This window comes from Akebia trifoliata, chromosome 6, assembly GCF_017979445.1.
Source record: "Akebia trifoliata isolate Shusen 1 chromosome 6, ASM1797944v1, whole genome shotgun sequence".
NCBI classification, from domain to species: Eukaryota; Viridiplantae; Streptophyta; class Magnoliopsida; order Ranunculales; family Lardizabalaceae; genus Akebia; species Akebia trifoliata.
In genome coordinates, this window is record NC_141380.1 from 5,004,524 (window position 1) to 5,027,384 (window position 22,861).

General features: G+C 32.4%; 1 protein-coding gene across 2 annotated transcripts; it reads right to left on the reverse strand.

The window, feature by feature from the left end:
* Positions 1–4,312: 4,312 nt before the first annotated feature.
* Positions 4,313–18,853, reverse strand: LOC147399801 (ubiquitin-like protein 5). 2 transcript variants are annotated; one of them, XM_086445311.1, is made up of 2 exons: positions 18,512–18,853; positions 4,313–4,620 (listed from the first exon to the last, which is right to left on the reverse strand). In XM_086445311.1, the coding sequence occupies exon 1, from the start codon at positions 18,731–18,733 to the stop codon at positions 18,512–18,514; it is 222 nt and encodes a 73-aa protein (XP_086301437.1). In that variant the 5' UTR covers positions 18,734–18,853; the 3' UTR covers positions 4,313–4,620. The 2 variants fall into 2 exon arrangements, with proteins under 2 accessions (XP_086301437.1, XP_086301436.1); XM_086445310.1 differs by having other exon boundaries at positions 4,313–4,585; positions 18,512–18,850.
* Between the last annotated feature and the right edge of the window lie 4,008 nt (positions 18,854–22,861).

The following is a 22,861-nucleotide window of genomic DNA, read 5'->3' on the forward strand; positions in this document are numbered from 1 at the left end:
TATCATCTAGGGCTTACAATTACACCCAAGATGGGAATGCTAGTTTGATAGATTCCAATAGGATTCTGAGTCAATCGGGTCGAACCCAAAGTCCAAGTAATTCCACTTCAAAGATTTGGGTCTTATTAAAGACCCAATTCAATAATGATCTCCATTGGTAATCTAATTGATTGTTTTTTTTATCTTTGTTTATAATCGGGTATCCCTACAGACAGAAAATTCGGGCATGTATTTGGGTTTTATCCAGTCCATAAATCATGATTTTTCCCAAGACACATACAACACTTGTACATCACAAGCATTAGGTAAGTGAGGGTGCACCCTCACGGGTGGCCCTTGAGGAATTCAACACTTCGCAAGACTTACTTGAGTATCAAATCAAATATCGATTATAATTGTTATTGAATTTAAAATAAATTTGATTTCAAATATAGAGAACCGATGAGGATCCAATCCATTAGGACCCATGAAAGGATTATCCCATTGGATCATAATCCATCCAATTCTTATTGAGAACCCGATCCATTAACACCACCCGAATGCCCAGGGCAGACTTGTCTTTAAATATAACTTGTAAAATTCTAATAAAACAGAGAAACATTATATCCCGATATTTTAATTTCTCGTGGTATTAAAGAAAGCGAGACATTAAAGATGTCGCGTTCTGCTGACTTAACCAGGGTTAATTCTCGTCAGTTGGCAACAGAGTCTATAAAATCTCGATAATCTAAACTGTCCGCGAAATCAGAGCCGTAGATTAGGTGGAAATTGACTTTTTAACCATCTGATGATTACGTATACGTTTCAGAGAGTCCACATCTGAATGTCTGTCGGGAACGATAACGACGTAAGAGAGGGAGGGGACCACCCGCACGGGCGGCCAGAACGGCACGTCATCGAATCTGTGTCCTTTAGGCGAGAGAGACTTTTCTTTTTTCTGTTTTATTTTATTTTTAAAAGAAAGAAACAACATAACAAGATGTGACGTATGCAATGTTTTTCTAAAACACGCTAGAGTGCGCAAAGCACCCCCTTCTGTGACTGAGCCCTCCGAATATTCCTACTGCCACACTAGTATTATTATTATATATATTTATATTTAATAAAAAAAATATCAAATACTAATAATAAAATAAATATCAAATTCCCTCGGTACACAATACCTCTGTTCCTTATTCTTCTTCATTTTGAATTTTTTTTTTTTTTAAATCTAAAAAAGAATCTTTTTATCACTTAATAAGATAAGTAAAATATGGTGATTATATTGCCACACCAACTGTCACTAAAAGCACCTCAATTTATCTAAAATCGAATCATAACACACCCTTGGGTGCAAGGGTGGAGTTAGGATTTCCTTGTAGTGAGAGCAAACTATGATTAATTGTATAATTAAAGAACTTGAATGGAATGAGGTGAGGGTGTAGGGACAAATGGGGAGAGAGAGAAAAGAATGGAAATAAATGAGACATAATTAGTTAAAAATATAAGGTTATCTCAAAGTTCAATTGCCCTCACTAACTCCTACTAGTTCCGCCCTTACTTGGATGGTCTTAGTAAAAGTAGGTGAGGTAATATATATATATATATATAGGGTCCCTTTCAGCAACAAACATTTTGACAAACATTTTTCAAAACATGGGTTAGAGGTTCTAGAATGGGCTGATTTTTTGTGAGGATGATCTCTACGGTGAGGAGATCATCATCACCAAAAATCAGCCCATTCCAAAACTTCTAGCCCCATGTTTACAAGTTGAAAAATCGTGGACCGTCCATTTTTTGTAAATTATTTTTGATGGGTTAGAAGTTTTAGAATGGGCTGATTTTTGGTGATGATGATTTCCTCACCGTAGAGATCTTCCTCACCAAAAATCAGCTCATTCCAAAGCCTCTAACCCTTATTTTGAAAAATGTTTTGCCAAAATGTTTGTTGTTGGACATTTCCCATATATATATATATATATATATATATATATTTAATCACCTACTCTTTTAAGGAATCTCTGGAAAGTTTGAAGAGTTTTTCTCGTATTTTATTATTTAAAAAAAAAAAAAATAGAAAATGAGTTGTCATTCAAATTGAATGATTATGAGCAGAAAAGATTGGTGTGACCGATATAAGCCTTCTTATTTAATACTCTAACCGTCTTTTATGTTTTCTTATTTAATACTCTAACCGATATAAGCCTTCTTATTAATGTGGTCTTACCAATAAAAAGAAATGGACCTAATTTTCCTAACGGATCGGATCAGACATTCAACAAAACAGGTCTACATCAAATATTTTTGAATCCTACAGGATGATCCGAATCTTTTCAAATCAATTAAAATGTTAAAAAAATGTAAATATATTTTATTTATTTTAGTACTGGTTTCGAATCTAGAGTTCCAGACATTGAGATTTGTTTAGGATCCGATAAGAACCAAATAAATCCAATCCATTGACGACACCAATCCAGCACTAAATACATGTGGCCCACAATCTTTTTCATTTCATGTACATGGCTCACTTACCCATCATATCAGACCATGGAGAAAAAAAAAGTAGGCCACCTCTTATATTAATTATATTATATTATATTAGAATCATAAATATGAAAATGAAAAAAGGGGTTGGTGCTCATTAATTGAATGAAATGGATTGATGGGGGTAATAAGTAGGCGTGAGTCACATAAACCTTGATTTTAGCTAGGCTACATCATCTATTTTATCATCTTTTTATAAAGAAATGGTCTGATTGAATTATTAAGATAATATTAATATTAATAAATAAATAAAATGGAATATGAAGATAATGTTTGATTTTAAATTATGTTAAGTGAGATAAAAATCACTAATATCTAAGTTTGATGTTAGTGTTTCTCATCAGAACAGAACACCAATAAAAGCTTTGTCTAAATCTTGTTTAATTGTATAAAACAGAATATTTTTTGACAAATCAGTTGGTGGCATATATATATCAGGTTTAAGCACTTTTAATTTCTCTAATTCAAAAGCAGGGGCGACCCCACATTCATTTACACTTTGGAGAGATAAAGCTCATGATAGCTATGATGAAAAACGGTTAGTGGTTGAATAGATCCATCTTATATGTTATCTGCCCCCAATAATAATCATTAAAGTGAGGATTTAGAAGGTAGTGATGCACCATCATTGTGTCGGTTAAAATATCTGTGGGTATTGTTAGTGGGAGAATCCTTGACAATCTAAGAACGCACCCACAGATTTGTGACACGTTTTAGAGGGTAGTTTGGTAACAAGCCATACAGAATAGAATTGTTTCCCTTTTGTTTTGGGTTGGCACATTATTGCCCACAAAAGTTTAAAAAATGAAATTTAGATGGATAAATAAGTTGAGGTTGGGGAGGCCATAGGTAGTTTAGGACCTAAAATTTAGATGGACAACTTGTCTCTCTAGAGACCAAATTGACTAAGCAGAATCTCTGAATGTGGTCAAGTATTTCGGCCTAGTATGCTTTTTTAAAGTGAGGAAGTTAAAGAAGGCTTGAACGTGTACTTGACATATGAAATATCCAAGGAAAGGCTTGGCATCCTCTTCAAGGAAGTATATCTGCCCAACTCTCTCGAGATCCCAAAAATGAATCCTTCCCAAGAATCTCACGTTCTGTAAATAGCTGGGACATTAAGGGATATCTGATAAGACATTTCGAAAATCGATCTGATTCTATCTTTGTTCGTTCCATTTGAAGAAAAGAAAAGATCCCAAAGAATTGATCTTTCTTTTAATTGTTGAATCCCTCTTTTGATTTATCAAGGTGTGATATTCATCTGATGCAACATTACATAATGAACCTCCTATCCGGTGAGGATGAAGAATCGGAAACAAACTTCTTAACTGGTTTTTAGTAGAATTGGCTAGCAAAACTAGCTTGATCACATTCTTATTCCACATGGACGCCTAGAAAAGAGAGGAAACACAAAACTGTTTATTCAATGAAGGATGATTTAAAATCCATTCAAACAAAAAAAGAATTTTGGAGGCTTTTTTACTTTAAAAACCAAAATAAATAAGCTACCATATATTTGAACCAATGATTCTTTATATTAAATAATAGATCCAAATGGTTTCCTTCAATTTAATTCGTATAAAAACTTAGATGTTTCTGTTTTCAGTTGGCTCGAAATGGATTCCAGGATAATGTGGTCTGCTTATCAAACTCTGCGTTCCAATTCAGATTCACTTACCCATTAATATAGGTAGAAGAGCATGTTTTACACAACTTCATCCAAAATGGTTCCGTAGGACATAGGGCACCATAACCAAGAATATGACATGAATGTTTCAAAAGTGCATTTCAACAATATGAAGCTTTCTTTATCATGGCATTTAAACAAATCCCCTAGCAAAGAAAACAGAACATATTATCGACCATTTCCACACCACATAGTATATGGTATAGTATCCAAAAGTCCTCAGTAGTAGTAGTAGTTGACCACCTTTACACATTTGACCAAGTATTTATCGGTAACAATTATGTTTATACATTGAAAGCCGAAATAGTAAAAAGAGTGTATAAAAGAAATGATACTTGTTTTCACCGGCCAAACCACATCCCAATGCTAGACCTGAACCCAAAATTGCATATACGCTTGATGAGATACTGAACATAGGAAAAAGGCATATTTTAACTGATACATATAAATAAAACAAAAGTACAATTGACAGGAAGAAACAGTGCATGTAAGCTTGGGTTCAGGATGGTCATTCATGGGTCGTTAACCGATTTACTAATCTTTCCTGTTCAATATGGCATTTTTTTTTCACCCTCATTGTCGTCCAAGAGAGAATTAGTTGATGATTAATCACACAAGAGATTTCCTACCAAATAATATGATGCCCAGATTCCACCGTATGTTTTGCACGTACAGAATGAGTAGATTGGTACAATGATAACTGGAAGTAAAAATAGGAGGTGAACCATATTTCTGTCATGCAAGCTACAAAAATGATCTGCCCGAGGAAGAAGTTAATGTGTATATGCACAGGAAGACCAAAAGTTATCACCAATCACCGTTTACAGAATAAAATTGGAAATTAAACAGAAGAATATCATGGCATAGGCCAATGCGACAACAATCAGGCATTCAATTTATAATATCGTGTATTTTTTGTTGTGCAAACTGGAAGCTTACCATTTCAAATCAATGTGATATTAGTAGTTAAATGTCCACTAAATTTAGGTACCTACACTATAGGTTTTCTCTTTTCTTTTCTTCTTTTCTTTTTTCCCTTTTTGTCATACAAATACCATGTGTGTTTATACTTACTTTTGTATCCTATAAAATAATGGTCAATTAGTTTGACTAGTTAGTCTTACATAGCAATTCTCACAACTTCAAGACCTATATTAAGAGGATAAAGTCTTCATCGAAGGTGGATGACAAATGAGATGTGAGAGCGTTGATCATGAACGGCGTTCCAAGTAACCGCCTAAACCAAGTCAGTGGTCGCTGGAACATTCCTGCAAATCACCTCTCAATCTCTCAAACATTTGTATTTATATAGTTTAAGGTAGAATGGTCACAGTACTTGTGTCTATGATTAGACAATGTTATTGGTTGGGTTGGAGTCGGTATGGGATGACGCATGACGATGAGGGAAGAAAACGAAAATCTGGGGGGTTGGGGATTTTGGGTAAGGATTTGTGACACAGCAGGGTTACCTCAAACGTTTAGGTTAAACCCCAAGGGCTTGGTTGTGGGATTTAATTGTAACATTTTACAATTATGATCAAGGATTTAAGTTTATACCGTAAATGAAAGGGAAAGGGTTAAGGTTGAGGTTTGTAGGGTACGGATTAAGGGTTGCGAGAAAGAGGTTTCCAGAATCAAAATTCAAGATTCAACAATGCAAGATTTCTAACCGACTTTCCTTTCAAACCCCTTGGTGTCTATATGATTCTCTGACCACGCGGAATCTCCATAGCCAATTTTCCATTTTTTATTCTAAAATTGTTTGATCAAGTGTTGCATTGTTTTGTAATGTTGAGATAATAATTTGAGCCAAACCATGTGTTTTAATCTTTAATTGGGGTGGGATAAATAATTTAAGAAATTAGGGTCTAATAAGTAAAATTTTGGGTGCCAATAGCAGCTCTCTTTAGCTAAGGGTCCTCACTTTCCAGTATTTTTCAAATTGACGACATGCATCCATTGGCCTCGATCTCCCCAGATTAATGAAAAATGAATTTAAGGGCCTCACCTTCTACCTTTATTCATTTTCAAGAAATATAGTAACAAAGTTCAGATTCAATAATTATTTGGAGAACATTTAATTTGGTTAATTCAAATAAATTCGAAAAAGTTTCGTAATTAAGTTGAAAAAAGTTGGGAGTATAGAAATGATGTTTTGGGGTTTCTTGCCAAAATCCATCATCTTCAACTCCCTAAAAATCCTTACTTATTATTGAGATTTTAATGTTGAAGAAAATAAAGTTTTGAGATATTAAGCCTGATAAAAAATAAAAATAAAAAGTTTACAAGCCTAGATCTATGGTTTAAGTTTTGAATTTTATGTCACTCCTATGGAGATATTGGCTAACCATCGAATGTTGTGACAAGCTCAACATTTGCATACAAGGAAACTCACTTGACCATCATTAGCACTTAGCCCCCATTGACCAATAGTCCTAGCTCCACCCATGTGTTGTGCCATACCATACCAACACTATGGATCATTCTTGGACCACAAGCCCTCTGAACCATGAACACGAGCTTGATCATATTAAAATCCCACCTATGCACAGCAATAGATAACACAAGGATTCTATGTCACCCACCTCCCCCATAAACTAATCGTTGAGATATATTGATTGTAGAATCATAAACCTCAAATCTGAATCCAAGGTGAACCCTTATCCACTATCAAGCACATAAGATGTATAAAGAAAAAGCCCCGACCAAGATCTCCTCAACCTCGACCATCCTACTTTCTGAAATGATCGATCAATCTTCTATTTCTTATACCAAGTCTAATCTCTCTAAAAGTCATATGATCCCATGAACAGAGAAAAAAATTAGAATCTTGAGTTTCACGATGTTACTTCAAATCAATCTTCTATCTAACAAACATAACTCATATTTTTATTTTCATTGACAATACAAGTTTCCTCTTCTTACCACTTTCTTGGAAAGATATGGGAATCTAACCAACTAGCATTGGGCTCCTCCATTATAAATAACCCCAGTTTATAAAAGCCATATGATCCCATGAACAACCCATCCAAATCATTTCTTGGAGTGAAAAATTAGAACCTTGAGATTTGACGATGTTCCTTCAAATCAATCTTCTATCTATCAAACATAACTCATTTTTTATTTTCATTGACAATACAGGTTTTCTCTTCGTAACACTTTTCTTGGAAAGATCTGGGAATCCAACCAACTAGACATTGAGCTCCTCCATTATAAATAACCTTAGTCTTTTATTCCTCCTCCCCACCCCCCCCCCCCCCCCAAAAAAAAAAAGGGTTGAGATTCAAATTTACGGTAATCAAGACACCCTTCCAAAACAATTAATAGACCCCCCAAAAAAAATCATGGTACCATCAACAAACTGGATATGGGTAATCTTAGAGCCCCCCCTACACCTACTCCTTCAAAACCGTCCAAACATCTAGAAGGTGAGATAGACAATGACCTTTGCCACCACCAAGAATAGTAAGTAGGTTAAGAGATGTCTTTGTCTAAAATCCCGAGATATAAAAAATTGATTGTGTTTCCCATTATAATTGAAATTCAGAATGATGCAGATGAAACGTATTTATAATCCATCTCCTACAAACATTACCAAAAGCTTCATCTCCCCAAAATAGTCCTACAACTTACAGGTTTTAGTTGGTTGTAAATACTCCCCAAGTTAATCTAGGTTCGAAATTGGACTAAGGATTTGGCCTTGGGTCAAGGATTAAAGGTTAAGAAAATAGGGAAAGGATTGAGGAAAAGGTGTTTCAAGAAATCAAGAATCAAAGATCCTGTCCTTTTTTTTTTTTGTTTGAAGAATTCAAGATTTCTTGAAAAAATCAAGAAAATGGAGTTTATGGGTTGGTTTCTTAAAAGGATTAGAAAGTTATTGATAGTTTCTTATTCTCACAAATAATATAAAAAAAGTTGTGGAAAAGATGAATTAAAGAAGAAGATGGAGGATAAGAAAAAGATTATAAAAAAAACGATATATTTACCTTTTAATTACCCCAATAATTTCCATGGCATCAACCACGTTGAATACAACAACATTCAAACCAAAAAAACACTTCTGTTTTTTTATCCATTCTCTCCCCCTCTCAATAAACCATAATAAAATCAATAAATAAAGAAAATCTCTAAGAATCCTAATAAAATTAAAATACCAAATTAAGAAAGTAATAAAACTCTAATTATCATAATTAAATCTCTTCTAAATTTCCAACCCTCATAAACTTAAATTAAAAAAATCATAAACTTACCAAATTACCCCTAAACATTATACTACGGCCATAGGCTAATAAATAAAACATAAAAATAACAATTCAAACAGAAAATTAAATAAACATAAAAAATCTATTATTCTTCAAGCTTTGATGTCCCCATCACCATTTCCCCTATGATCATCCTCAAATAGATGCACTCAACAAGTAGAACATCACCTAGGGTTTGCCTTCCGTTTACAAAGGAGCCTTGGTATGGACTAACAATATTAGGAAGGACTGATCTAAACCTAAATGCTAATAGTTTTGAGGTTATTTTGTAGCACCTTCCCGCCAAGCTTATTAGTTGAATGTCTGAATTATCTTCCATTCTCTCTTTTGGGGGCAAGGAGCACAAAATTGTTCAATCCATCCCTAAACAAAGAATGCTTCCTTCTTTAGTTATTTGAGTAGATCATCTTTAGTAACCACCATGTATTCTCTTAAAAACATTAAGGTGAAGCCATTGAGCTTGGAGCTTTACTCCCAATCCATTCACCTAACAATGACCCAAGCTTCCTTTTTTTTTTTTGGACAAGTGCAAGATTTTATTGAAAAACCAAACAATAGGCCAAGATGACCCCTTTCGAGACTATCTAGAATAAGTTTAGATCTTTCTAGCTCTAAACATAGATTGCCAAAATGATTTTGTTTCCATTCCTAAATTGGCTCTCCTCCCTCCTCCACCCAAACTCTCATTTACTAATCCAAGAGATATATTTAGGGTCCATTTGGTATGCAAAGTTATAGTCTTGAGAATTGTACATGGTGAGAGTTAATTACAACTCCAATGTTGGTTGCCTGCGAGAATTTAGGCTGGAATTGCAACTCCAACTCCAATACCTTGTCAATTTAGATTAACCTTGGATTGGTATAAATCCTTATTTGGGTTTTCTAGCCCCCAAGATCAAGTGGTGTAGATCCAGCAATGCATAACTATCCCCCACTAGTATGATTACTCTATTTATTTGGAGGATAAAAGATGTTTGGCAAAGGTTGGGTTCGAGTTTCTATCAATATATCTTATAGATATAATCAGATGAGGATGATTTGTTTTCTTCTATCAGGATATAAGGTGAGTTATCAACTCTCACTTAATAAGAAGGTATAAATCTCCCTTTTTATAGACTTGTAACTCCTTAAAAAAAATGAATTATGAAGAGTTGGCAACAAATAACTTTCTAAAGTTAGGTGTTCCAAACATGCAAGAATATTATGTGAGTTGCCAACTTTTATCCCCAATTCTCTACTTCTAGACAGGCCCTTAGTTCTTTTGTGAGCATTAGTCACCAAGTGATAAACTTAGTATGTTTTGTTTGCTTCCAAACCACAAACCTTGGCATTTTGCTCCGACATATTTCATCCAGCCAAGAGATAGTAAGAAATCCACCTTTTGCATTAATTTTCTTATTAAATTGTTCCAAGGACAACCTGCCCCATATCCAATACTTCAATCGTTCAAAGAATTGGTTTGTAACTTTATTTCATTCAGGTTCCTTCTTAATCCAAAATTGCACAAAAAATTCATCCCCAACACAATACACAAAGGTCTACCATAAATAATGCAACCAAACTATTCTGGAATTATTCTCCTCCAAAAACTACCACCCTCCTCCCCAAATTGCCAAAAAATTTACATAGGAAAGAGAAGTCCACTAATCAATTCTTCTTCTTTTTTTTTTTTTTTTTGGGGGGGGGCACACATTTTCCAAACTCTTATGGTATCCTCTGCAAAAAAGAGATGAATAATTTTAGTTCAACCAACTTTTACCTCAAAACTATCACGGTTGCTTCTAGAAACTGGTATAGAAATCACTTTATTCTTGTTCTTAGCCGCCACCAAGAAAAGAAAAGGGGTCTCTTTATCTCAAACACCGAAATCTTCTAAAAAATCCAATTGGTTCACACTAATCAAAAGTGAGAATAATATGGATGAAATATTTCATAACCATCTTTTCCATACATTAAAAAAGCACAACCTCCGAAGTAGATAATCCAAAAACTTCTAGTCTACATGGTCACAAACATTTTCCATGTCGATCTTATAGATGAGACCTTTCCCCATTTTCCTCCTTAGATTGATGCACTTATTTGCAATTAGAACACCATCTAGAATTTACATTTCTCCTATGAACACAACTTACTTCCGACTAAAAGTTTAGGGAATGACATACTCAAACATGCAGGCCAATAATTTTACAATTAATTTATAGAAATTTTCCACTAAACTTATCATCCTAAGGTCCAAATTATCTTTTGGTTCCTCTTTTCTTTTTGGACAAATATCACAAAAGTACTACTTGGCACAATTTAAGAATATACATCCTCCACAAAAAAAAAAAAAAAAAAACAATTATGGCCATCATAAGATCATCTTTAATTATCTCTGAACATTCTTTGAAAAATGTCACGATGAAACCACATAGGCCCAGTTTTCATTTCTATCAATTTACATAACAATGGTCTATACTTGCTCTTCCTCTAAAGGTCTTTCTAGCTACATCTTTAAATCTGACTAATTTGTTGAAATTCAAGACCATCCAAAAAAGGTCTAATTTTTCTTGCTCTCAATATAGATTGTCATAATACTCCATCATTTTATCCTAAGTTGACTTTCATCTTTCAACCAACTCCTACTTACTCTGATACTAGAGATACGGTTCTTGTATGCGCATAACCATATGGTGGAATAACTTAGGGGAAATTATTAAAAAAAAAAAAAAATCTAATAAAAAAATATTTTGAAAAAAAGTAACAACTTCGTAGAAATTATCAAAAAGAACCTAAATCGACCCTTTTAGAGCTGAAATTTTTTTATTAAAGAAAAAGTCATCAATTACAGCCACCACTTTTTTTTATTATTTTTTTTCTAGCACGTTTAAAACGATTTTTTACTGTTCCTAATCCTCCAGAATATTTTCAGCACTTTGAACCTTTCTTGAATCATTTATCCTCTCCTATCCACAACACAATTTCTTCTAACCCCTTAACCTTGGGTTACAAACACTCGATCACCGACGACTGCATGGTCAATATTCAGTCACGCAATCTAATCCAACGATCCATCTTTATTGAGACTCATTCTCTATTTTGTAGTTGAGATCAACGGTCGAAATGTAAATTTTATCCCGCCATTTTGTCGTCTACATGTGGGGTCAAACACATGGTTAAACAAAGGGAAAATTATAAATAAAAAAATATTTTGCAAAAAGTTAAAACAAAAATATTCTAGAGCATTAGGAACAACTGAAAACCGTTCCTAAAGTGCCAGAAAAAAAAAATTTTAAAAAGTGACAGCCGCAATTATTGACTTTTTTTTATATAAAAATTAATTAAAAAAATTGACCATTTAAGGGCTGAAATTTTAAATTTTTTTAATTAAAAAAATTTAAAACTATTCAATAGCCGAAATTTTAATTTTTTAATTTAAAAAAAATTCAACCTTTAAAGGACTGATTTAGATTCCTTTTGGTAATTTCTAAAAAGTTATTACTTTTTTGCAAAATATTTTTTTTATTAGATTTTTTTATATAATTTCCCCAATAACTTAATATTATTTTCTCCTTTCAGCCGTCGAACCTCAACAATTTTCTTCCAACACATTTATTCCTGCCATAGTCATTAGTTCTACGTTCAAAAATAAGTCGGAGGAAAAAAATTTGCAAAAAAGAAAAGGTCAAGAGTTAAGAACTGTGTAATTGTTCCCTACTACGTAGTGTTCCCATATCATATCATCAAACCCACATTAACCACCAAACCCTCCACCCATCTTGATATGATCCATACATCCACAAAAGTAACCATCAGGTCCACAACACATTCAAAGTTTATATTGTCCAAATATTTTTTTTTAAATACAATTATGATTTAAGTTATGATTCATCAACCAATCAAAATTATCACATCCAATGTCATCATCTTTCTCTAATGCTTCACCAATAAAATGATAACCATCATCTTCATCAAAGTCTCCTCTTACTAGTGTATCATCTTGGACTAGTCATCTCCCTCCTCTCTTTTTTTTTTCAATTTAATCATGAAATTTGCAATCTAATTGCATTGATTTTTTTTAGGGACAATTATCAAAAAAATACAACAAAAAAAAATATTTATCAAAACAAATCTAATTTTTAAAATATTTCAAAAAAGATACAAAACCGGTCTTTCAAAGACCGATTTTTCTCTCTCCTCAAATTTTCTCAATACATTCTCTCTCCTCTAATATTTAAAAAAAAATGAAAATTTTTTAAAACCGGTCTTTCAAAGACCGGTTTTTATCTCTCTTCATTCATTTCTCTCACCATTTCTCTCTCTTCTATTATTTTAAAAAAACAAACGAATTTTTTTTTAAAAGTTTTTCTCTCTCTTCATTCATTTCTCTCACTCCTCTCTCCTTAAAAAAAAAACGAATTTTTTTTTTTAAATTTTTTATCTCTCTTCATTCATTTCTCTCACCCCTTTCTCTCTCCTATTATTTTTTTTTTTTTTTAAAAACGAAATTTTTTTTTTAAATTTTCTCTCTTTACTTATCTCTTTTACCCTTCTCTTCTCTTCTCTTCTCTCCAAAAGAATTACTTTAAAAAAAAATTATTTTTTTTAAAATAATAGAGGAGAGAGAAAGGAGTGAGAGAAATGAATGAAGAGAGAAAAAATTTTAAAAAAAAATTCGTTTTTTTTTTAAAATAATAGGAGAGAGAAAGGGGTGAGAGAAATGAAAGAAGAGGGATAAAAAATTTATAAAAAAAATTCGTTTTTTTTTTAAAGGAGAGAGAAAAGAGTGAGAAATGAATGAAGAGAGAAAAACTTTTTTTAAAAAAATTCATTTGTTTTTTTTAAAATAATAGAAGAGAGAGAAATGGTGAGAGAAATGAATGAAGAGAGATAAAAACCGGTCTTTGAAAGACCGGTTTTAAAAAAATTTCATTTTTTTTTTTTAATATTAGAGGAGAGAGAATGTGTTGAGAAAATTTGAGGAGAGAGAAAAACCGGTCTTTGAAAGACCGATTTTGTATCTTTTTTGAAATATTTTAAAAATTGGATTTGTTTTGATAAATACTTTTTTTTTTTGTATTTTTTTGATAATTATCCCTTTTTTTTATCCTCTACCATACTACTTTTGTTCCACACTTCTAATCTCATCGTTGGAGCTTTAATTCATTCATGTTCCTTCCTAATCCCAAGTTCTACAACACAATTAACAAAACTTTATGATCTTTACTTCTTTTTCATTATTAAATTAAAAACTATATTGAGAAACAAGAACCTCGAAGAGGGTACACCACACCACACATCTTCACATAAACCAATTCTACCACCTATACCAACCTCGAATTCAATCCTCTTGTTGAAGTTCTCCTTCACCTTGTGTATTCACCAAAGGACACATATCCCAATATATATAAGCATAGACACAAAACTATTCTTTAAAAAAAGTATTGTTTAAATGTGTTTGGTACCTCTAATAATAATAATCATTAAAACGACACAAAAATGTAATTGTTCAAAGAAATGAGTTTTCATGTTTTAAACACGAAAAAAAAAAAATCAACAATAACCATTGTAGTAGTAGTAGTAACAATGACCCAGGTTAACTTTTGTGGTCTTGGTTTATAAATGTTGTTTAATGTGAACTTTGATGATAATGTCTTGATGTTATGATTATTTTAAATTTTTCAATAATGTTATTTTGCTCAAAAAATGTGTTGTTAGGTAGACTTTCTTTTAGCATCATAAAATGTATAAGTATGTGTAGAAACATATTATCAAACATTGATATTCAATAGCATTTATTTCATCAAAAATATATTTGAAACTTAGAATTAGAATAGAAGTGTACATATTATAAATTTGCATAATATTTAATATTTAATATTTATCATTTTCCCATTTTTTTCTCATTTCCCGCTCCTATTCCATTTTCTAAAGTTTTCACTTGCCATTTTAAAGTTGTATTCCGACTTGGTTACTACTTATACATAAGAAACTTTAGACCTACCTCTTTCCCATCCAAATGAGTTGTTACAAAACTTATTCAAAATCATTTTTCTCCAAAAACAACCCTATTCACTACGTGAAATCTGGGAAATTCGACGGCCCAAAACCCCCAAATTTTAAAAATCGAATTTCAACGACTCAGGATCGAAATTTTTTATGTTCCCCAGATTAGTTAGCGATTTCGACCAGTCAAAGAAAAAAAATCAACAATGAAAAATTCAACACCTTGGTCCGTTTAACCATGTATAATTTAGGCATGTTTCCACAAAAAATTGCAATCCCAAGGCTACACGAAACAACCAACATCCCAAAAATTAACTTTACCACGTCAGCCAAACTTGAATCTAATCACCTTGCTTAAGACTTTTAATTGGAGAAAGAAGGACTACTGTCATATCCTCTCAGAGAACTAATATCTAGACCATATCTTTATCGTGAATCTTAAGATTATTCATAGAAGAGCCTATAATCAAAAAGTCAAGTGCAACAATTACGTGCATCCCAAGCAACTTAAGCCGGATGATATAGAAAAGTACATGCTCAAGAAACTTGGCATAGAGGAGATGTCACTAACGAATATCAACACGTGTCCCACATGTAAAAAAACAATCCTAATGAAGTCAAATCTCGTGGAGAGCAATTGTAATAGATTTAACAATTAAAAATATTCTGAAAAAATGAATTCAATTGAGATAAAAAATTATATACTATTATAAAAAGAGAGTTTTGAAGGCAAAGGTATGCAATTTTCTTCCAAAACCCCGTTACTCTACCAAAATTTCTATTGACTTAATTGTCGAAGTGTAATCACAAGGTGGACAATCGAGAATTGATAAGTGCATAAGAAAGAGGTGACAATGTAACAATTAAAGTTGAATTGTACCTTACATTGTAAGCATAGTCACCAAGTTGGATTTTAGGAATAAGTCCACAAAAGAGATTTTTAAAAACTTCAACAAAAAAATTGAAAAAAAAAAAAAAATCATGTTAAGGAATGGTTGTATGGTTCCCTGACCAAAATCAACAAATTCAATGCCATACTCATTCTCTTACTCTTCATCGATAAAATATCAAAATAACCTTTTGGTTCATTCTTCTCGATTTAATAACGAAGTTCATGATTTAATCACAAAGTCCGTGTTAACTTATTAGAAAAGTCATGATTAAATTGAAAAAAAAAATCGTGATTTAATCGTAACTCTTCAAAAAGTTGACAAATTAGGTAACTATGATTGCAAGAAGAAAGAGAAGAGGTTAGGGTAACAACCTACGTAAATTTGCACCCAACATTACAAGATGAAGAAAAAGAGGGAAGACTTGATCATCTTTTTTCTTCATCTTGCAATCACCAACATTCTCCATCATATAACCTATGTGATCATACTTCGATGATCAAATCAATAGAAATTTCAACAAAATAATTAAGTCTAAGATGAAAAATTGCGCACATTTGTCTTCAAAACTCTCCATTTATATAAAGATTGATCGTTTCTAATCTTACTAAACTCAAATCTTTTCGAAATTGTTTTTACTCATTAAATCATAATTATCATGCATTGTCACCATGAGATTTGACTCCATTAGAATTGTCTTTCGTATGAGACACGCGTGTTGGTATTCGCTAATGACGTCTCCTCTACGTCAGGTTTTTTGAGCACATGCACTTAATCTACATCATCAAATGCAAGTTACTTGGGATATACGTATTGTCGTTCTTGACTTTTTGAGTGCAAACTTTCCTCCTCGAGATAATCTTTATATTCAAGTCAAAGTTCATATTAGGGTACAAGTTCTCAAACCACGAATATGGCAAAGAATTTGTACGGCTCCGACAAAGACTTAAAACAATCTCTTATGTCAAGACCTTCCTTTCCAAATCCCACATTCAAAAAAACCTCTAGGCCTACATCTTTTCATCCTAATGATTCACAGCCAAATTGTTTTCACAATCATTCTCCTCTATAACTCTTACCCAAATCTTCACCACCATTTTCACAACAAAATAAATAAATAAAGTTCATTAATATTACACTTTGAGTTCCTAACTCGTCATTCCTTTTGGGGCCAAAAACTTTCCCATTTGACCAAGTTAAACTTAGATTTCACATCCCTATTGTTCCACCAAGTAAAATCCTTATTGTCGTTATGATATTCACCACCACAGTTGAAATTCAAAAAAGGGGTATAAAATATAGAGGCTAACCAAACAACTTACTCTAGACTATTCCACACCCTTCCGATAGGTATATAGTCTTCCACGAAACCAATTTCGTATCCATCTTCTCCACCCACTAGATCCCAAATCAATTTTGATCCATAATTGGCCCCAAAAGAGAGCCCACAAATTGCAAACTTTACATCCTCAAGTTTCGACAAAACTTTGGTTTTCTATTTCATCCACCAAAAAAGTTTGCTCTTTTTCAAATTAATTACTACTAATTTAACACTCATTCAAAAAAAAAACATAAAAATCTCGAGTATATAATGCTTAAAACGGGTTGGATTTTATCCGAAATCTAAGTGATCTTTATCCGAATTTAGTGGGTTTGGCTCCTTCAAGTATATATCCGAATTAAAAAATAGGTCGAAAATGGGTTGATGTCCCTTGACCCAAGTTGGATCCAAATCGGATACAGATCCATCCCTATATCCACCTATATCCGAATGATATATTACTTCTTAAGTTACATTTTTCAAGGTATCTTTCTTCAACCAACATGCGTTGAGCACGGTGGCCAAAGCTTCCCTCCAAAAAGGAAGAGGTCTTCAGTTCAAGTCACATTTTATCCACACATTTAGCAATTTTCCTTGAAATTACATTGAATGGTTTGGAATTATCCAACCTGACCGACACAAATCAATTAATTCAATCAGATCGGATCCAAATACGAGTCTAGTGAAAGCAAAATGGTTCAGATATGATTTTAGCTAGTGAGATCCAAATTAGATTTGGATTCAATTTCAGATTTGGATCAGGATAAAAATTGGAAATGGATATACTCATTTCCATAGTCAACGACTTTTTCAAAAAGTCGTGATTAAATAGCGATTTTAAAGACTAGTGATTAAATCACAACTTTTTGAAAAAGTCGTGATTTAAACAAAAAAACGTGATTTCATCATCACATTTTAAAGGGTTTTTTCGCAGACCATTTATTCTTATAGTTTAAAGTAAAATTTGATGATATAAATGATAACACCACTAAGTAGAAAAAAAATACATTATCCGAACACTATTTCAATTTTTTCCCTTTCCAACTTATTCCCAAACCCCAACTTCGTGACTATACTCATATCCAGCCTGAACCCAACCCATTTTAAGCTCATATCAGTATACCTATACCTAAATTAATCAAAGGATGCACCCAAAATAAAATTACCCCTTGCAAAATAGCATAACAGACCCCTCACATTTCTATAAATTGCTTTAAGAATGCATTCAAAATAATTTATGTTATCACTTGCAGAATGGAGATGTATATTCTAATTTTAACCAAATTTTGCTTCAAAATCATCTTGATTGCTTCTAGAAATTCATATAGAAATCATGTTATCCATGGCCTTCACCCCCACTAACAATAGGAAAGGGGTGTAGGTGGTGATCCTCTAGTCTCAAAACACCAAAAACTTTTGATAAATCTGATCGGATTCCAATTAATAAAAATTCAAAATGACAGATGAAATATATTTCACAATCCCTCTTCTCCAAACATTACTAAAGCCCAATCTCCATAACAAATAACTCAAGAACTTCCACTTTGCGTGGTCAAAATACTTTTCAATGAAATCTTGCTTATGAAACCTCATCATCATCAAAGCCTTATCCCAAAGATTACTACAAATAATAGTAATTTGACCAATAAAGAATTTAGATAATAATAAAAAATACCTTCAATGGGATTAATTAATATATTTGATTTTATTTATAGAAACTGTGTAATTAACCATGAACTCCAAAATAACAGAAGAACAAACATTTAAATCCGATTCAAAAACTGAAGACAGTACAATACAAAAGAAACCTAAATTCATAAAAGGGGAAACAATTACAAACCTAATTGTAGTAGAGTTCGAGACCCATTCCATCGTGGATCTCGTAATCCTTGAGAGTGATGTGGTCTTTGTAGATGTTGTACCACTTCTGAATTCGGATCTTTTCCGCCCTCGTCCCAGTCTGGGCTGCAACTAGCTTCTTCAAATCTCCTATGGTGTCATCGTCGTTGCACTTCACCCTCACTTTCTTCCCCAATCGATCGTTCAACACCACCTCGATCATCTTCTCCTTCTTGATCGTCTGAAAGACAGCAAATTCAAGAACCCTAAACCAAACCCTAGACTCAGCCTTTCTATCAGCAACCTCAGTAAACCCTCTCGTTTACTTGCGCTACATTCCGCGTCCACGTATATATAGACTTATTTTCTATGTAAATTACATTAATGCCCTAAGATTCACACGCGTATTCTCGTTTACTTGTAGGGTTACCCGCGTCATTTGCTTTCGTGATTGACAAGAAAGTTATTGTCACTTATTTCCAAATAACTTTAGGAACCAGCTAGTTGCACACCAATAAGTGCCTGATTGCACCGCCAGCTTTTTTTTTTTTTTTTAATAAAGAAAACTACATTGCTTTAAGAGTAACATTGAAATTTACGTCGTTTGGGACATTGGTGTGAACAGAACCATAGATACTTCTCACTCGTATCTCAATGAAAATTGTCTATGGTTTGTACACACATCCACATCAAAATTATTCCAAATGATGTCAATTTTAATGTCACTTCAGCATTTTTCTCAGAAAAATGATGGACAACATGCGTTAAACATTGCGTTGGGCTATCAAACCTTTGATTTTTTAGAAATCTATAGTTATTTGTGCATTGACATGTGTCCAAGGACGGTAGTGTATCATGACTCTTTTATTTATGATATTTCTTATAATTAAAATTGCACTTCATTAGCATGACTTACTTATTCATCTACTGCCTTTCCATAGTTCAATTGGTTTGACATATTGGAAAAGAGTCGAGAAAAGCATAAATGGTTCCCATACACTTTCACATCAGGATTTGTGATTGAGGTCCAATTTAGAGGTCACTTCAACAATATTCATTGCAAAAACAAGTTAGAGGACATGGATGTCTAGCTTACCCATATTTTTAAAAGTCATGTGGGTTGCACTCTTTACCCATTTTATTCTTACCAAGCTAGTTTTTTAGCTAGGAAAAATTACTCAAAGAACCTTGATAGGGGTTTTTTTTCTAAATAGTCTCTGAATTTTGGACGATATCTAATTAGTCTATGCAGTAAACTTTTTCTTTCTAAATGGTCCCTGGACCTCATCTCATGTGATAATGTTTTTTAATTACCCAAACTATCATTTTCTCATCTTTTTCACATAGTTAGGTTTTCCAATGATGATTAAGATCATTTTCGACGATCTTTGATCATGAATGACGAATGGAGAATGATATAATTTTAAATTGAACATTTATATGTATTTTTTATTTATTTTGATGATTTATTAAAAAAAATGAATAATGAAGTTGATATTCTAATTTTTTTTTATGATTACATCATAACTTTTGATTTGCAATTATAATATATATACATTTTAAGTATTTCGAAGAGATTTACCAAGCATTGAAGTCGAAAAAACAAAACAAAAAATAAAAAATCTAGATCACATCACAGTGTCGAGTTCGCCACTTCTTATTGTCTAATTCAACATATTTGTTGTTGAATTCACCACTTTTTATTAACTAATTATACATTTTTATTGCTAGAGTTCAATGGTTTTTTTTATGAAAATATTGTCAAACTTGAAAATGATTAAAGATGGCTTAATTAATTGAATGCGGCTTTAAAACGTCGAGTTTATCAATAATATAACCTATATCATCGAGTTCAATAATATTAATATTTTAAGTTCAACAATAATTATTGATGAACTTGACTCTTTTAAGTTATGTTTAATAACTACAGAGTTCAACAATATTTTCATTAAAGAAAATTTGAATTCATCAATAAAAATGTTGATCAAGACAATAAAAAGTGGTGAATTCGACATTATAATATAATCTAAATTTTTCGTTTTTTCAACTTTGATACTTGGTATATCTCCTCAAAACACCCAAAATGCATATATCATAGTTGCAAATCAAAAGTTACGATATACTCATAAAAAAAATTAGAATCTCAATTTCATTCTTCAATTTTTTTTAATAAATCATCAAAATAAAATGAAAACATCAAAATGTTCAAAATTAAGAGTATATCATTCTTCGTTCATCATTCACAATCAAAGATCATCGAAAATAATTGCAATTGTCATTGGAAAACCTAACTATGTGAAGAAGAAGAGAAAAAGAGTAGTTTCGGTATTTCAAAAATATTATAAAGTGAGATGATGTCCAAGGACTATTTAGAAAGAAAAAATTAACTAAACTGACTATTTTGATATCGCTCAAAACTTAGAGAATATTTAAAAAGAAATCCCTCCTCAAAGGTCCTTTAAATAATTTTTCATTTTAACTATAATAGCTCAGTCAAAACTTTTAAAGAATTTAGATACAACGCCAAATACATTACATGATGAAATTACACGTCCTTTTTATAACCTTCTTCCTCTAGGACATTGTGAACTCATCAAATTGGGTTGTCTTTCCCAATTCTCTCAATAATATGATGTAATACCACCATGGTTTTAAAACTCATTTTGACATCTTGTCTCATCCATGAACGAGACCAAGTTGTCTCAGACGAGTTCTCCGATGCATTTGAGTTGTCTTGTTCAATAATGAGAAAAATGAACTGTGGATTTAAATCTCGTCCGATACATTTGACTTGTCTATCGGTCTCAGTATCGTCTATCCATCTCATTGGTAGATGATACCAAGACGTATCAGATGAGACTTAAAACCATGAATACCACATAAGTGTTGTTTTTTTAGTGTAGAAATGCATCTTTGTAGTTATCTTTTAAGTTGTCTAAATTTACAAACCTGTCAATCAACTTCATTGTACATAGTTTTTAACTGGTTTCTAAAAACACCATGAGTAAAAGCAAAATAAAATCGATCACACAAACAATGTTTTTGCAAACTGCTACGCCCATTCATCTCATCTAAAGATTTAAGATTAATTGAGGAAGATGTCTTTCTCAAAAATAAAAAAGTTTGGTTTCTAGTGAGGATGATCTATCCAATATGGACATGACGAAATAGGTCATGAAACTTTTAATCCAAGTAAATGTTGACTCAAAACTTATGGTGAAATTCATATTTTAAAATCTTTATACTTCTAATCCACATTTTTGAATAAGAAGTTGAAAATCACTTTCCTTACTAACTTAGTAAGATTTTAAGTCTTACTAAGAGTCATTTTGCTAAAATGGATTAACACATTGGCAATCCAACATCACAATCCTTTAGATTTCATGAAAAAAATCGTATTAAAAGAAAAAAGTATCATTTTTTTTGGCTTCATCTAAGATTTTGAAAATGAACAGTTAATGAACTTCCACTGAACTAGTAACTTAAAATTTAAAATAAAGGGTGATTTTTTATATATATAATTTTTGAAAGTTGATAGAATTTTGTCCCTTACAGCCCTGAAGCATTGAATCATGTTTTTATATGCCAAAAAGTGAGTCCAAGGACCCTTAATAAGAGAAGAATCCTTACCAACTTAGTAAAACTAGTCGGATCGTAAGAAGTTTAGCCCATCATTATTTTACATTGGCTACAATTTCATTATTGTACTCATATCTTCATAAGAGATCGGCTCCTTGAAAAGTAATTTTTTTTTCTTGATATTCTATAATTGCAACTTCTAATTATGACCTACATCAGTAGCTGTCCTTGCATGTCCAATACTCCATAAATAGTTGCCCTTCGTTTTGCCTATTCTGGCATTCTTCTCGTCTCTCCCTTACCCACATTATCTTAAGAGTCTTGTCATTTCCCAAGACTTGAAAATTTTCAGATCTTTTTCTTTGGGATACACAAGGAAAACGATCAACGGTTCTGTGCCATTGCCACATCAGCCGAGTACAGACTGAGTGAAAATTTTCGAGTCCGAAATTCATTAGCGTTATCTTAAACCATGTTCTTTGATTGCATTTTCATTCATACTTGTTATAACCACCCATATCAGCAATCATAATAATACCCAAGGGTACTAAAACCCCCCAACCAGTCAGCCATCAAACAATAAATTTCTTGTGTTGCATGAGCCCTGCGGTGGTAATCGTTTTTAATTTTGCTACTAATGTAATTTTGGGATCCAATAATTACATGTATACCTCATGTGTCAACAAAAGAAGAGTGATCAATATGAAACAAGATTCTTCATTTTGTTAGATCCCAACATTTTGGGAAACTGGCTTAAAGGATCAACTTGCAA